The 17918-nt window shown below is 36.0% G+C and overlaps 1 protein-coding gene across 2 annotated transcripts in view; it reads right to left on the bottom strand.

The window, feature by feature from the left end:
• Positions 1–12936: 12936 nt before the first annotated feature.
• LOC111628006 (ras-related protein Rab-35-like) overlaps positions 12937–17918 on the bottom strand; it is a 97146-nt gene continuing 92164 nt past the window's right edge. For both annotated transcript variants that reach the window (XM_023371721.1, XM_023371722.1), the window contains exons 7-8: positions 16947–17084; positions 12937–14349 (exon numbers count right to left, since the gene is read on the bottom strand). In XM_023371721.1, the coding sequence (XP_023227489.1) occupies positions 16956–17084 (129 nt within the window). In that variant the 3' untranslated portion in view covers positions 12937–14349; positions 16947–16955. The remainder of the gene's footprint in view (positions 14350–16946; positions 17085–17918) is intronic.

A 17918-nucleotide genomic window follows, 5' to 3' on the forward strand; every position in this document is an offset into this window, starting at 1 on the left:
AACACTTTCTGTCTATCTCAATTCGCCTTTTATTAAAATACTCGTCGTCCGGAGGAAATACGAATATCGTCGTCATCCGCTAATTTTTTCGCCCTACGTATCAAATTTCATCGAGTTCCGTTCATTCGTATCGTGGCTATAATTTGCCTATGGGGGGAGATGGATACATCCAATAGTTTATTACATACGACAATAGTGTAAATTTCGGCTGGTAACTGGCGACAAGCTTCTCTCCGCCATCTAGTGGTTCGAGAGGATAACTACACTTCGCTCCATTTGTACCGCGTGTATAAGGAGACGTTTTTGGGTATGAACGTAAAGTTTTGAACTTATTATATCTCACAATAATTATAATGGCCGGAAGGGGTGTTATTGGCGCTGTGTATGGCTGTTTTAATTACAAGATATAAAGTGATCGCGAGTCATTTTACAGACTCCCTAAAAACAAACAACTAAGTAAATTAATAAGCAATTTGATTGTTTTCATTTATATCAACATTCCTCCTTTAAAATATTGTTATCATTCAACGTATGTGTTTATATCGATTTTCAGACGCTCTCGGTGGGTTATTAAGAGCGGAAGGACCGATTTAGACGAGATTTTGAAAACAAAAGGACCAGAATATTTAAATAGAAATTATATCGCGTGTTCCGACCATTTTACGAAAAAAGATTTTAGAAACAAAAATCTCTCAAGCCGAGGGTATATAAATTGTTTATTATTTGTTCACTTAATATAAATTAATGGTGTCCTTTACCTATTTTTTTGTTCCTCTCACCGAATTAGAAGTTTACGATCTAATATCAAACTTATCGCTAATTGTCCACACGCAGATTTTATTTAGTATCCTATCACTGTACTTGACTAAAAACTTGTTTTACATATGTTACAGGATCTGGCCCGGCGAAGTACCCTCACTATTAATTTATAATGCCAAACAGACTGCGATGAGAAGCAGCCCCCCAAAAAGAAAACTAGAACCTTCCAATGTAAAAATGCCGTAAAGGACCTAAAACCTCAAAAAAAAAGTAAAAATGCCATATATCATGTTTTGATATACATGATATATTTGTGTTTGATGTGTTTTAACTTAATGTAAAAATGTTTTATTTTAAAAAATTGTTTCAATTTAATAAAATTAAATTAAAATATCAATTTTAATTTAAAAAATCTGACTCTTATTGCATTTGATTTATTTTGTTGCTATTATTCCTTCCTTTAAAACAGTGTTTTTCAACCTGTGAGTCGAAAAGCCTTACACGGGGGGTCGCGGGTGAAAGAAAAAGACAAGTGTTTGTAGGTCCTACACTACAATGAAAAAAACCTCCTCCTCAGTGAGAAGGCCGTGCCTGTTTATTTTACAGTACAATTGTGTTTTTGATCGATATTTAGGTCTCAACAGAAAGAAACTTAAATACGTAGTTTTTAAAATTACTGACAGTTTTAATATGGCTCCGGGGGGTCGCCAGATTTTTTTAACTTGTAAAAGGGTCGCTTACTCAAGAAGGTTGAAAAACACTGCTTTAAATCACTATCCACTCACGTTTCCTACTAAATAAAATCGTAATTCATATTTTAAGATAATAAAACAAAGACAAAAAGACGATAAAATATTTATTTCGTTGCATTTTTGCAAGTTTTGTTAGACTTTACATAATCTGCGGTGTTAGTGTTCTCGAACCGCTAGATGTCAGTAGTTCGCGCTGTCTCCACTTCGGTACAATATTTCAATATTTATAGGGGGATAGGAGGCATTACTCAGTGGTATATCCTCAAAGAGATGAAAAGAAGTGAGAAGGGTTAGTTGGAGGGAAAGTCTGTTGTGGCAGCGCCGAAGGTGGGTGAAAAGCGGAAGAGAAGTGAGAAGTGGAAGGAGAGGTGAAGAGCCGCACCGGGAACATTATTTAAAACATAAACAGGTTACATATGGAAATAATATTTACAAAAGAAAACAAGAGAGGCACAGATTTTTAGGTCCGTACATAAAAACGCGACTATAAGTTCCTTAACACAAAGTAGACATTACCTGGCTTTGTACCATAAAATTAACATTCTTGATATCAAAATGGTGAATATTATAATTAGGTTTACAGGAAATACTGCTTGGCGGATAGAGTTGTAACTCAACTACACACAAGTAGCTATACCTAATACACATCAACACACAAGTAGCTACGATGTTCTTACTCATTGTCGTGTTGCGGGTCCAGAGCCTTTGTTGACTCTACAAAGTTTATAAGTGCGTTAAAGATGATTTCTAAGACGTTGTGGTCGCAAGGCCAGTTGTATCCCTCCTGTAACACTGTCCTGAGTAGATTCGTCCTATGTTGGGTGTATTGGTTGCAGTCGAATATGAGATGCTGTGCGTCTTGTTGCGAAGTCCCATTACACTGACAATGCGGGGAGTTCTTGTGCCCAAATCTGTTTAGGTAGGCCAGGAAATTCCCGTGGTTGGTGAACAATTGAGTAGTTCTAAAGTTAATGGTGAGGTGTTGAAGCTGTAGCTGCTGTGCAATGTCTGGGAAGAAGCTGAAGGTTGTCCTTCCTGTCTCTTCCTCTTCCCAGTTGCGCTGCCATATTTTGATCATAGTGCTCCAGATGAGTTTCTTGGTTGCCACCATCGGAATGTCTTCGAAGGCAATGTCAGTAGTACTCGAGGAGACCTCTCTAGCAAGGCGATCAGCCTCCTCGTTACCAGTGTCACCAGAATGGGCCCGTGTCCACATGAAATTTGTGTGGCTGGTGCTACCAGTTATCTCCTGAATGATCATCCGTTGAATGTTGCCATCCAGCTTACCACTGGATATGCTTTGGAGAGCAGTTCTACTGTCCGAGCAGATATAGATGTTTTTGCCCTTGAGCTTAGTACTCGTATTAATGTACTTGAGGGCTCTGTAAATGGCATACAGTTCAGCCTGAGTGATGGAGCAGAATCCTGCCAGGCGGTGAGATTCTTTGTGCATGAACTGATTATTTCGAGTATTATAGTGGACCAGACCAGCGCCCACTCCAGTCCCGTCAGATTTAGAACCATCCATGTATACAATATTATATGGAAGGGAACCCTCTGTCTGGGAACCCATTGAGACCTCTGGTAGATGAGCAGGGTGATGCAGTGGTGAGTAGGTGGTCTGAAAAGTGGTGTTGAGGCTGGGGTGAAACAGGTGGTCCATTTTCAGATTGGGTAAGCTTCCTATGTCCAGGTATACTAGAAGTTCTTTCTGTTTCCCCGTAAATATGATGAGGTGAGTCAGCCTCCAGATGATCCTATTGGCCTGAGCCTAAAGACTCATAGATGGTATCCCAGTCAGGACTTGGAGAGCTGCCGTGGGAGCTGTTTTGTATGCCCCCGATATCCGAAGAAGGCATACACGTTGCACTTTGTTAAGAGCCCTCCTGATGTGGACCTTTGAAGCTGCTGCTCAACAGATTGGGGCACCGTACAAGACTGTAGGCACTATGACCTGTCTATAGATATTTACGAGAATGTCTATGTTGACCCCCCAGCTCTTACCGGCCATGTAACTGAGATTAGCCAGTTTGATGGCCTTCCCACCTACATAGTCCACATGTGGGTTCCACTTAAGTCCCTGATCGATAATTAGGCCCAAGTACCTCATTTCTGTGGTATGAGGGATCCTTGTGTTCCCAATTTTTAAGGAAGGTGGCTTGCAGAGTTGCCGGCCCTTCGACATCTGCATACAGACAGATTTCTGCATGTTGATAATAAGTTTACTTTTGCTGCTCCACTCGTGGATATTTGTAAGAAGCTTGTTTGCCTCAGCCTGGAGTTTTTCGCCATTTCCACCAGATACCATGACCAGGGTATCGTCTGCATACCATTGTATTGCCCAGGTTGCCGTGATGTCGTTGGGATTGATACACAGAAGCCCATCATACATGATGTTCCACAGTCCTGGCCCTGACCGAGAGCCCTGTGGACATCCCCGGGACATCTCCTGCCTAATGAGTTGGTCCGAGTCGTATATGCCTACCATCCGATTACTTAGGTAGTTACTAAGAATTGCAAATAAGTTACTTGGACAGTGTTTCTTCTTAAGTTGATGGAGTAGGGCTGGCCACCAGAGGGAGTTGAATGCATTCTTGTAATCAATTGAGATTAGTAGCACATGATGTTTTCTACTCCAGGCGTTGTTTATAAACTGTATGGTCTTATGTAAAGCATGGTTAGTAGACCTTCCAGGAACAAAGCCAAACTGGTTGTTGTGCATGAGATGATTTTTGTAGAGATAGAAGTTAATGCGGTTGATAATTAGTCCATCAAGGACTTTCCTGAGTACCGGGAGGAGACTAATTGGCCTGAAGTCCATGGCTGTAAAGGGTTGTGACTTACCTGCTTTAGGGATAAATTTGATTTCTGCTTTCTTCCAACTCTGTGGGAACTGTGCCTGTTCTAGGCATTTATTGTATGTGAAAACGAAGGCTATGGGAACTGCCTCGAATGCTCTCTTGACCATGAGAGGGGTTATCTTGTCGATTCCTGGTGCTTTCTTGTTCCGAAGAGACTTGACTGCTGCCTGAACCTCTCTGAAGGTGAACATGACTTCATTATTAGATGCTGGAAGGGTCAATATACTGTTTCTAATATCTTTGTGCCATTGGCTGTCGTCTCTGGGATCGTCTGATGGGAAGTGGACATTCAGGAGATATTTGTGGGTTTCTAATAAATCATTTGTTGTAGTGCCATCCTCCTTTTTGATGTTTACTGGGATCTTGATGGTTTTTCTTGGTTTCAGTATATGATATGATATGGATCACTCCATGTGGTCCTGTTTTCTATTTCAGTGCAATACTTTTTCCAGGCTGTTGTATGTACCTTGTTGGTCTCTTTTATAGGCATTGGACTTGCTAATGTAATTCCGCTTACGTTCCTCTTCACGTTTGGTCGCTCTCTCTTTTAAACTTTTTATGTAAATGATGAACTATTCATCTCTGGGCACTGAGAGATGAATAGTTCACCACGGTGTACTGTTTCGCCTTACCTCGGTCGTGCTGGTTGATCTGTGATAGGAGGCCAAGATAGATGAGACTAGATGTGTGGCCAGTTCCTCTGCCTCTGGGATGTCCGAAAGTGTCTGATTGTTAGGGGAGGCCCAATGTCTTTTGAACAGATCTTGAAACTGCATCCAATTAGTCTTTTTAATTTTTATGACGTTGCTTTCAATTGCTGGGTCATTGGTCGTAATAGTCGTTTTAATGTAGCGAAGATTGCTAGCCCCATTTTCATCTAGGGTACTGCAGTATGAGATGGACTGATGGGCTTTGATGCTAGCCAGACACAGGTCAATCCAGCTTTCGCCCCTTGTGCTGTAGTAGGTGGGCGGTGGATTGGTGTTGCATGAAACCAAATTGTTCCGTGCCATAAACTCGCAATGTAGCCACGTGGGTCCTCCTCTGGGCTGTGCCAGGTTGGGGACTTTGCGTTGAAGTCCCCACTGATCACCCAGAAATGATTTCTGATGTTATTGGAAATGTTCTGTAAATCTGCAATCAGGTGCTGAATATCCTCAGCTGGGGAGCAATAAACAGAGGAGAAGTAGAGTTGCTTGTTGTGAGATAGAAGGATGGTGGTCATGAAGCTTGTGCTGAAATTAGAACAGAAATTAACCTTGAGGTTTTTATTGCAGACCAGGATGCCTGCCTTAATCACCCTGCAGAAGTCTTGGTCCGGGAAGGTCCTCCACCTGCCAAAGCGCACCAGAGTTATTCACTAAGTAAGGCTCCTGGATGACGACTATGTCAGCCGTGTTCATCTGCCATTTTTTTGCAGGACTGAGGAGGGCGCCTTAGACCTTTGCTTGTTGATTGTGAGAATAGTAATGTTAAAGGTAGATCTTGTGGCATGGATGTTGTCTTGATTAGAGCTTATAGCCTGTGTGAGAGTAGGTGGCTCCATACTGATGATTGTGTTGTTTTCCCCCATCATGACGTTGTCCATGTACTAATCAGCTCTTAAGTCCCCTGAGACTTAAGAGCTGATTAGTACATGGTATTGGCAATGACTTGTGCTTTAAACCATTTTAGGCATGGGCAGTTGGCTGCAAAGGAGTTGTGGTCTGTGTCGAGTATCTTGTTCTGTAATTGCTTTTATTGTACTTGGCACAGTTGGTGCAATTTGGGTCCTTATCCTGATTTGGGCATTCCTTCAGGCGATGTTTCCACCCACAGTGGCTGCATTTTTGTCGTAAGTCGCATCTGGTGGAAATGTGACCAAATCCACAGCAATTGAAACAGCGGGTGACCGGTATATGGTCGTCCACCCTGATGGAATTCCATCCAATAGCCACCCTGCCAGCCTCAATGAGGCTGAGCCAAAGCCTGGGGGTCACCGTGAGAATAGCATGCTGCACCTCCCCTCTGTTCTTGGGGGTAAGAAATTTGTCAAAGGAGCAGGCATTTTGAAAGGCCTCTTTAGTGTAGTTCTCACAAATGTTTGAGTTCTGAAGATAGAGATGTTCCATCATGTCTCTTTATGTCATGTCTATTGGCAGGTTCAGAAGGATAACTTTTGGGTCTCTCTTTTTCTTTTCTCTCACCTCTATCTTGTCTACCAGATCGATGTTTTGTTTTATTGCTTAAGGCCTTTATATCCTGTTTGGATTTTACTTTTATGTTGATTTCCCCACTTGGCAGGGGTCTGATGTTTTCCACATTTAACCCAATATCCTTGGGTGAAATGTTTTCCTGTACTATGGCCATTAACTCTTCGGCCACCATTTTTGGTTCCTGCTGGTCTGCCGTTGCTGATATCATGAGATTATGGTCTTCATTCTGCTTTACGCCACTAGCCCCAATTACCCTTAGTGGCATTTATCAATCTAGTTTCCTTGCTCTTAATTCTAGTATTCTTTCTGACCATGTCCGAGTAGGATGGCGCCTTTGGTTGGACGGTGGCATTTGCCTGCTTTTGTCTCATTTCTAGGATTATGCCGAAGAGCTGGTTTGCCGCAGCATGCATCTTTATTGCAGCCTCCCTGACCAAGGCCCTTTCCCCACTTTTAACCGTTATACCACAGTTTGTAGGAATGTTTAGCATTATTGTTTCCAAGTGAGAGTGGATATTAGATAGTAATTCCTCTTCCACAAAATCCATATTCGTTGAGCCAGTTCCTGATCGAGTTGGTACAGTACTGTACACGCTAATTCGTGAGAGTTTCCACTATTGTCATATAAGCTATTTGGATACATCTCTGGCGAGATGATGCCATTGGGCATTCCACCATGAGGTGCTTTGGTCGTCCATGAGAGTCCATGTAAAGCTCGTGAGCTCTTTTATAATCTACAGTAAAGTTGTCCATTGTTAGAAGCTCGGATTGATTGTGTACATAGAAATTATACTGCACTAATTCCCGAACAATTTGATCTCGACATATCGATTTCTATCGCTAATATTCATTTGGCTTAATAGGGCCGGATAAGACAGCCAATGATCCAACTCCTTTCATTCAAATTTGATTTTTCGGCTAATAAAATGCCGTGTCTCCGAACCATGCGGTCCTTGGACAAAAGTTCTGCCAATGTAGAGTTGAAGAAATCCTACCGAGACAACGAATGAAGTCTCATTCCCTCCCTCAAACAATAAATATTGCCATGAAACTACGCCTCCCTATAGTAAATCTATGGGGAAACATTCTTGCCGTTAATTGGTTTTGTTATTCTTGAAACACCTCCTAAACGTTTATTGGTGTTTTCTAGAACGAGACGTTAGAGCAACGAATCAGCGTTATTTCTGACGAGTCTGGAGGAAATTTCTCTGCTGCTTTAAGGGTTATGACGTAAACAAACGTCAAAACTTTACATTTTTCCTTGTTTTTCGATCATACAAAAAGTACAAAAAGGTTTATGATCCATCATATGTCACGTGATGCCTTAATGTGGAAGAATTCGTTTCGTGTTTCTCTAATTGCATTATTTTTAATTTTCTTTCTCCAACGTTTAAATGTATTCGAGTTGAATTCTTTAGTTTCAAATTTTCTCGTCTGACAAATGGAAACACTCCTTGAAAAAAGAGAGTAAATGCCAATTTGTATATGGTTGAAAGATTTGAAGCCATGTCGGTGGAAATTATCCCAGACACAAATTTAGGGAATGTTTTAGCATCGTTTGCGTCGCGGAGCATTTTCGCATCTGCTTTCGTTTATGTTCTTCCACGTAATATTTTTTAAAGAGTAAGAATAAGTTTATATTTTGGTTTAAGACAATTCGAAAAAAATAATAATTAAATACTTAATTCTTATTTTTTCAACAAACATCATACAGATTTTGTTGGATGCTCCAACTTCTCGTCCTGAAATAATCCTTCAGACAATTCCTCCACGGATTTGCTTCGAGATCCTTCTTCCTCATCCGTATTAAATATTTCTATTTTCTTTGTTCCATTCCTCGAGGGTATCAAAACAGGAACATTCTCTTCCTCGATCTTTTCACTAGAATCAGAAGAAAAAGCATTTCTGTCAAAAATGTTTCAACGATTTCCTCGTCTCTCTTATGATCGAGATCTTCGACAGAACCCTCACTTTCATCCGATTTGTTGTCCATGGTATAAGCTCTGTGTGGGATCAATAATCTGACTTCACTCCCAGATTATTGTAATGAAGAATGCCCTCGAGTAAAGGTTTCTTTCGTCCTCGTTTGGTGGTAAAATACAATTTTCTCCATCGCTGTTCACAGAATTCCGGATCTGAGTGTTCCTTTCCACGTCTTATCCTTCGTCCTTCGCATAAGTTTACAATGGGATAAATCGCCAAAAAAATCATGTACTGTACAGTACGAGGCATAGAATGCAAGGAAGGAGCATACGAAAGCCACAACCAATAACAACTGAAAATAAACATCGTCTTTTACAAGTTGAAAATGTTTCTCCAGTTTTCTATCGTAGTTCAGAATTTCGCATTTTCGCCATCCACGTCTCTCTTCGTACGGAATTTTTTCATCAATCGAATGATTTCTATGTAACTTTTATCTTGATACTGAGATGATGATTTATTCTTTTGTTTTGGGTGATGATTCTTTTCTGACTCTCCACGTTTCTTAATTTTATAATTATTCCTATTTCTTCTTTTATTTATCGGCTTTGACTTGGATTTCTGTATGTCAACATCGTGCTCTTTCCATTTCTAATCCTTTCTTGTGGCCTTTGATTTATGATATTAGAAAAAAGAAGCCAAAGCTATATTTTTGGCCAGTTTTAGAGGCATCCCATCCAAATTCCACTCGCCTTCATCCTTATATTCTAAATCGGATTGTATCCTTTATTTTTTGGATTGGCGATACAGAGATCTTTCGTAATCTAATCCATTTTTGGGATACATTTTGGCCCTCGCGTCCAAAATGCATTTCGTCTGCTCCAAATTGTCTTCCGTCTTCTTCGCAAGAGGCGAATTGACAAAATATCGTCATAAACAATAAACATCGCATTCGGTTTAACAAAGAAACTAGAAATTCCCTTGTGAAAGGTCTCCGAGTTGAGAAATTCAAATCAATACACCAATGACTTCACTTATTATCTGAGAACGAGATAAGTAAAATGAAGAATGAAATTTGTCCAATGCTCCAGTAGAAAAAAAGTGAAAACCAAACAAATTGCGCCATATGTTCCCATTAGTGTTGTAACGAATAGTATATTCGGCCTCAGGCCAAATACCGAATATTCGGCCAGAAGCGTGGCCGAATAGCCGAATATTTGGCCAAACTATTCGGCTTGATTAACGCACGTACGAAAATTGGCGCGCAAACCGCATTATGGCAAGGATCCCGCTCTCTATTGGCCCGCTGTCACTATGCTTCGCCAATTGTGTTAATTCTTGGCAGTTGTAGCAGACAGACAAGAGTGTCATGGAAGTATGTGATAAATGATGATATCAAATGTGGATAACAATGAAATGACCTACACGTGTAAATAACGGAAAAAGAACAGAGAAGGACCGCGAAGTAAAATTGTGAAAATAAATATGAAATTGAGTCGATAACATAATTGAACAAGTCAAGGCAGCTTATTGGCACGAAATTCGCGGCCGTCAATGCCAAAAGAATTGTTGTCATAGTCTTCGGAAAGCTAAATGCTTGTAATGTAAGTCACTTAGCGTGCACGGGCAAAAGCCTGGGGCCGTACAGGCTATCAAGGTGTCTTGAATCTGTGAAATCATAACTGTGACTTATATCGACGTCCTATCTGTCTCTTTTCTCCGTTATCACCAGGTTGAGTCATTGTAAAATGGGAACTCTAGGACGGAAAAGTGACGAATTGAAAGTATCGTGAGCGCGTATTATGATGTATGCACAGGTATACGTGGATTAGAGCGATAGAGGAAAGAGAAAGGGAAGAGCAAAGAGGAGCGGTTAAAAAGAAGGATAGGCAGGGTCAGATCCTCAGATGTGCGAGGATTCTCCAACGATAGATGTGTATGTGTGCTTATCTTTGTAATTATAAATTGTGAATACATGTGACTAATATTATTTTCTTTTTTATTTTGTGCATGTTACAAGTTATAAATAAATATAAACAAACAACACTAACTCGATAACATTAAATCTAAATACCAAAATGATTAATTTACTGTGTTTTTGTTATTTATTACTCCTGTTTTTAGGTATTCGGTATTCGGCCGAATAGTGAAAAACAGGCCGAATACCGAATAGTAACTGAATATTCGTTACATCACTAGTTCCCATATATGATATTATTACTAATGTGCTTAAAATACACGGGCAGTCAAAAAAATTACCGGAATTGTGGAATAGCATTGTAATGGTAGGACATAAGAAATGTTTACCCAATCTCCTTCAGAGTGGATCCTTCGCCACACAGATATTGTCTGTAGATCATGCTGTCGTTGTTGGAAGCACCATTAAAAGGCTTCTTTTAAAATATTCAGGAGTTTGGCAGTTGCATTCCATTTCATATCTTTCATAGTTGTGAAATGTGTCCCCTCGAGACCCATTTTCATCGTAAGGAACTGCTAAGTCACTCAGACCGAGACCAGGAAACAAAAATGCAGTTGTCACACTGTTGTCTCTATGACCAAATAAATCACTCTTTATCAAATCGAGGAAAAAGTGATGCTCATTGTATTCTTTCACATGAACAGTATAGAGCATTTGAGTTCAAACACCTGGATGGTGTTCTATGTGCAAGGTTTGCATAGGTGGCAAGATGCAATTCGGAGGAAATGGTGAGATAAGTGGCGAGGAGGATGGTTTCTGCAACATGGTAGCTCACCAAGTCACTCATAGCTTGTTGTGCAGGAATTCCTCATCAACAAAAGTTTCTGTCATTGCCCAACTATTGTACTCGATGGATCTCGCTCCAAATGACTTTTGGCTGTTCCAATATTGAAAATGGATCTTAAGAAGCATTTCACAACTATTGACAAATAAAATGCAACAGCTGAACTTCTGATTATTCCAAAAGCCTTCCAAAGGTGCTTCCAACAATGGCATTGTTAATGGGATAAGAGTGTGTGTATGCCGAAAGATCCTATGTCGACAGTGATTTGGTGTCGCCATATGCCGTATCTTTGATATTTGCGCCATATACCGCAATTCCAGGAACTTTTTGGATGCTTGTACGGTAAGTTGTTAGCAACAAACAACATACAAGGGAGAAATCAATAGCATAACATACAAAATTGAGATCAATGTCCACTTTCAATATTTAAGTTGTATGTTTACATATCTTTTCTCTCCTTCCAGATGATCTCAAACAATAGATCCAAAACATAGTCCGATTCGAAAAGATATAGTTTTGTAGAAATATTGGCATTTGTTTATGACTTTCTAATAATATATAAAAAAATAACAAAGCTATAATAAGTTTTCATAAAAAAATAATTTTATATTAAACATTAATGCGTGCTTAAATGAAGCAATGTCTGAGAGTAAGGGAGTCTAACACCATTGGTTGTATTTGCATTCATTCTGATAAGTATTAGAGAGGTTGTGGCCGACGTTTTCAACGCAAAAACGTGTATGTCGGACGTTCAGCGCCGCCTTCCTGTAAGCCTAAAAGTTTGACATCAGCGTTTGGAACGTCGAGCATGATCCCATTGACATTTCAAGCGCCATTGTCAAACTTCTAGGCAATGTTTCCTCTAATTTTTTTTTAGATGAGCGGAACATATACTTCTCTGAGTAAAAAAAATTTTTTGCTGAGCAATTCTGAACAAAAAATTTTTCTGAGCATATATATATAAAATCTTTTTTTTTCCTATAAAAATTAATATAATTAATTATTATAACGTAGAGATTAAAATTCATTTTAAAACATACTTCCATACAAAATATTATCTTTTGTCAATGATTTAATGTATTTAATCGAAATATACGTAGCAATAATCATGTTGCAGCCAGAGTGAGAAACAAGTAAACAATAATTCAAATCAGTGTGCATGCTCGCCTGCGCGGCAACAATTTGAGCAATGCGCTGCTGTGCAGCTTAGAGAAAACATTGCTTCTATGTTTACAGGAAGGCAGCGCTGAACGTCTGACGTTCATGTTTTTGCGTTGAAAACTTCGGCCGCAACCTCTCTATTAAATGTATTATGATATAAGAGAACTAAATATTGTCGTAACAAATAATAATAATAATTTGCATAAAAGTTGGCCATCTTATTCAAATTTGTGTGTGCAACAGCACATCTCAAATCATTTCATTAAAGGTGTTTCATGAATTATTTTCTAGTGAATGCTCCAGTTCATCTTATAGATGCCAAATTCATCCGATTGTTGCATTATAGAATTTTCGCATCCAACAACGTATCTGATTATCTTCTTCATTAAAATTTTTGATAAAATGAATTTCATAATAGTAAATAGTGTGAATATATATTATTTCTATTTAGATATTAATTAAAATGACATATTGTTGTTATGCCTTCTTATCCAAAGTGATAAATTTAAATAAATGCAAAGCAAACTACTTTAGAACACCATCAGCTTTAATAATGAAATTACAAAAAAATTATTTACAACATATCAATAAAGAAAAATAACAAGACTGGTGAAAGAATGTTTGATTCATACGATTTAAAATGATTCTATTAGATTAAATACATTATCGGAAGACTCAAAGTCGTGTCTGATGCACCTTTTCTTCTATAAATTTGTTGCTTGCATAATAATAATTTTCTATAAAAGAATTAAAGGAATCGACTGACGGCAAGATTTGGATTAAAGTTTGTAAGAAAAGCATAGAACACACAAATTAGTTTGCAACTATTATGTGGATATTTCTGCATAATCTAGAAAATTTATAATTCGTATTGCTACAAATTGATTGAGTTAAAAATCTATGGTAATCCTATCGTCCTGGAAGTATTACCCTTTTATTATGCAAAACATGGGTTCAACGGTTATGAAACACTTTCAAAAAAATTGAATTACAATTTTATCAAATATATAATAAGTTAATTAATAATAAAGCAAGATGCATATCAAACTAATACTTATTGCATTGAAACGGGCAATTAGAAAAATTCTAATGTGTGAGATGATTAAAAGTCACAATTTTTCACTTCATGAGTTTTTGAGGTGTATAAATGGAAGGTTAATTGAGATAAATGTATTAAAATTGTATAAATAACATTGTTAAATCAATCATTGTGGATAATTGTTTAATACAGAGAAAAGGAATGGAATGATAGGATTTTATAATAAACAGATTTATAATTTATGGGATGCCCGTGATGTTTTAATGTAAAAATACACTTCTAAAATAAAAAAAGGAATGTTGAGCAAGACAAGGAAGTGTAAGTTCTGTTATACTACAACCTATACTTTAGAACAATACACAATATTTGGAGTAGCGACAAACTGTTAAAGGATCAAAAAATTAAATCTGTATTGAACACACACAAAATAGAGATAAATATATAAAATAATTCGTATATATATATAAAAAAAGAAAAAAATGCTGGTTGCCATGCGGTTTTACTAAACATTTCATAAATACTCAAGCATGTATAATTGGGCACATCTGTGTGGCAATATTAAGACCTAACGTACCACTGAACTTCTACACATTTTTAAATGCTAATTCCAATCTTTGGTGCATGATCGATACATATATACACAAGATGGCTAGTATGAATTCTTCTCGGTCGTAAAACGTTACTCACATATGTTTTTGATCGTACTATTTGGAACTATTAAGAATTTGTATGGCAGGACGATTCTCGTTATTAATCACACATACAGGTTACAGCGGTTCTCGTAATGGCACATTTCCTTCTTTTACATAATAGTAGACCGTCAACAGTCTTTCAGGAGTACAGACTCATCAGAGAATTATTATTATTATTATTATTCCAAATTGAACAAATTATTTTCTTCTGAAAAATTAAAATCAAATGTTAGTGAAATGTATTTTAATGTAATGAGAAAAATTATGTAAAAATATTAACTTTTAAAACACTGAAAAACTTTAATAGTAAAATTCAAGGGGGGGCTTATTTTTAGTAATTTATAATTTGAACCTGTTTTATTAAAAATTTTATATTTATGTAAATCCACCTCTACACACTTGGTATTTGCCAAAGTGTTTGTCATGTGGCGAGCACATAATTATTTGCCAAGCATTGTTTTATTGTGAGAATTACAAATGTTTGTCTAAGATTCATCCTCTTTGATTCAACACAATATACTGACATGGAGAGGGAAACTAAATACCGAATATTTGTGGAGCAAAGTTGCAAGTAAATCATACTACTCAGTATTGGCCAAATGTTTGCTCAGCATTCAGCAAATTCCAAATGTGTAGAGTCTCCTTAATGCAGCAATTCAAAAATAATGCACAGGAGATAAGTTCTAGTAGTAAATTTGATGTTAAGTTAAACTGATGGATATTTTTACAAAATTTCAAATAGTGATGATAATTTTTGATTTCCATCTTTCACTTTATTTATTTATAAATAGAACTTAAATAAATACAAATTTAAAATATATAACATTAAATATACATCACATAGTATTTTTTTTTAATCATAATTGCAAAAATTTTGCATTTTGAGTTGGAAAATTGTTAAACTAACATTCTATGCTCCAATGTCTGCTTGCAAAATCATTTACTTAACTATCATCACCTCTTTACTTACAAACACCAAACACTTGCTGGGCTTACCATTAATTTAATATTCAAATGCTTTCAGCCTATTTTTAATAGGCCATCCTCAGGAAATTACTGTTCTACAATTGAACACAAAGCTTTTCGAACATTCTTTAAATTTAAAATTTTTTAACATATTTTTTAAATCTTTACATTAAACAGTAAATATTAAATAGTTAAGAAAATCCTAACATATTATATAATTAAACAAAATGTAAAAAATAAACTAATATAAAGAAAATATACATTAAACCAGTTAAAATACAACTGCCATAAGTTTAAGGATTTTTAATTCCCATTTCCTTTTCTATCACGTATTTCCAGGCCATTGGAAGAGAATTAGTGACCTTAGCATTTAAGCAATTGTTATTTACTTTACTCTTGTATATCTCCATTTTCTCCATACCTAACGCAATCGTCGGCATGTGATGAAAGCAACAGTTGAGAAAAAAATATATTTTGATACTGTGAAGTATTTATTTCTATACCATTTTGTTAATTATTAATACACATAACAATTTCAAATAACACAAAGTTGGTTATGATAACAATTGAATTACAGTGGTGCCTCGTATAACGTACGCCTCGAATAACGGACACTGCGAATAACAGACTTTCTGTTTAGCCGTTACGTGACTCGAGCAACGGACTGGTTGCAGACAACGGACTTTCCGTTCGGCAGTTACGTGAGGCGACCAATGGACTTTCTACAAACAAGTGCGAATGATGTTTCCACTCTTTTGCCGTTGCCAATGACAATATGTTATTTTTATAATATATTAGTATTATTAGAATATATTATCAGTATANATACAATTATTGGGTTTTAATTTTATTCGATATAATACAGAAACTTTGTCTTATTGTTACAAGATATTTTATGAAAATGAATTGAAAGTTTTATAAATATTTATTATCTTAATTTATTCAAGAAATTTTTTATCTGAAATTATTGCAAATTAATTTTATAATAATTAGAAAGAATATACTGTATTAATTCAAAGTTATAAAAACATTTTAATAATTAAACTTATTGTTAAAATAATATAAAATTTAAATTTAATAATTAATACAGTCTTATTGTTAAAATAAAATTAATTTAATTTAAAATTTAATAATTAATATAACCTTATTGTTAAAATAAAATTAAGATTTGTGATCTGAAATAATTCCATTCAACAAATTTTTATTTGCAATTTTAATTTATTCGATAGTAATTTATTCAAAAAATTAATTTTGTGATCTGAAATAATTCCATTCAACAAATTTTTATTTGAAATTTACTCATGAAATTAATTTTGTGATCAGTATGTGTCAAACCACTACTACTCATGTGAATGAGAAAGCTATTCTACTCACATTCAATTATGAGATGCCATATCATCTTTAAATAAATAAATGGTACACATCATTTTTTTTTATTTCTGGAGTGTGAATGCTGTTTACAATTTCCCAAAATAAAAAGTACAATTTTAATTATTATTTTATTTTCATCCATATAATTTTCTTTATTGTTCTTTTATCATTTGCACTTCATCACTATAGTTTCTGTTTTTGCAGAACATTTTCTCTTTTATTCTTTTGTTAAATCCATTATTTTAATTTACTAATTATTCTTTATATACCATTGAAAATGCAAAATAAACAATTTGTTATGTAACTTAACAATTATTTCTATATATTTAAGTTCTATTATAAAATTGCAAATTATTCATTTATTTAATTCAATATATATAATTATTGAATTATATTTTGTATAATTTTCATAATGAATTCTAATTAGATTTGTTAAAATGATTTATTAGTTTCTAAATTATAACTTACATATATTTATTAGCAGCACTTTCTTTTTCCACGTTGTGATCCTTTTTGCAATCTTATAGCATTGTCGTGAGACTGCTGCCGACGTTCTTTTTGATCTTTTTTAGCCTTTAAAACCATTCTTGTTATCGAATTGAACATCTAAATATTCAAATAAAAAAAAATTTAGTTTGATTTTTGTTAAAAAATAAAATATATATAATTATTTTTAAATAAAAGACATAACATTTAGTAAAACACAAGCACTTTCGATAAAACAATTTATCTTTGTCAGGTGATTGAACAAAATGCAGATTACAAATTTAAAACAATGGAGCATTTTTAGTCAGGTGGAAAAAGTAAAAATAGGAAGGAAGGGTAATCTTGCTCGAGAAAGGTTTTAATGTACACCAGTTCTTGTGATATGGGAAGCCCTCTATTTGATAGTTTACAACAATTATTTTTTCAACAACAAGTTTTATTGCCAGAAACAAGGTGCACCTACATGGATGCCACTGTCCACCATTCTAGCCAAGTTAATAACGAGGAGCTTAGAGCATAAAATATTCTTTTCCCACTTAGTATCAACTACCCTTGTCATGAGCCTTTGTTGATGATGTTCTTCTGGCTTAAGATGCTGCTATAGGCTTTTCTTGGCAAGCTGAATTCAATTTTTCCCTCAATCAACATTCCTCCAGAAGAGACCATTAATGGCTATATTACATTCCTAGACCTAAATATTAGAAGAGCAACTCAGACTTAGATTATAGCATCCATCATATATTCAACTTTTGTCAGTCATCACTCCAACAGATTCCATCCAGCCCTCTTCTTACAAAAATAGTGCCTTCTCTTTCTTGATCAGGACACTACAGTAAAACTTTGCTTAACAAGCGATAATTCGTTTCAGAATATTACTCATGATGCAAAACACTTGTTAAGCGAAACAGTTTTTCCCGTAGAAATTAATGTAAAATACGATAATGCATTCCATGC

Source organism: Centruroides sculpturatus, unplaced genomic scaffold (genome assembly GCF_000671375.1).
Source record: "Centruroides sculpturatus isolate CEXI.00-Female unplaced genomic scaffold, Cexi_2.0 scaffold486, whole genome shotgun sequence".
NCBI lineage: Eukaryota > Metazoa > Arthropoda > Arachnida > Scorpiones > Buthidae > Centruroides > Centruroides sculpturatus.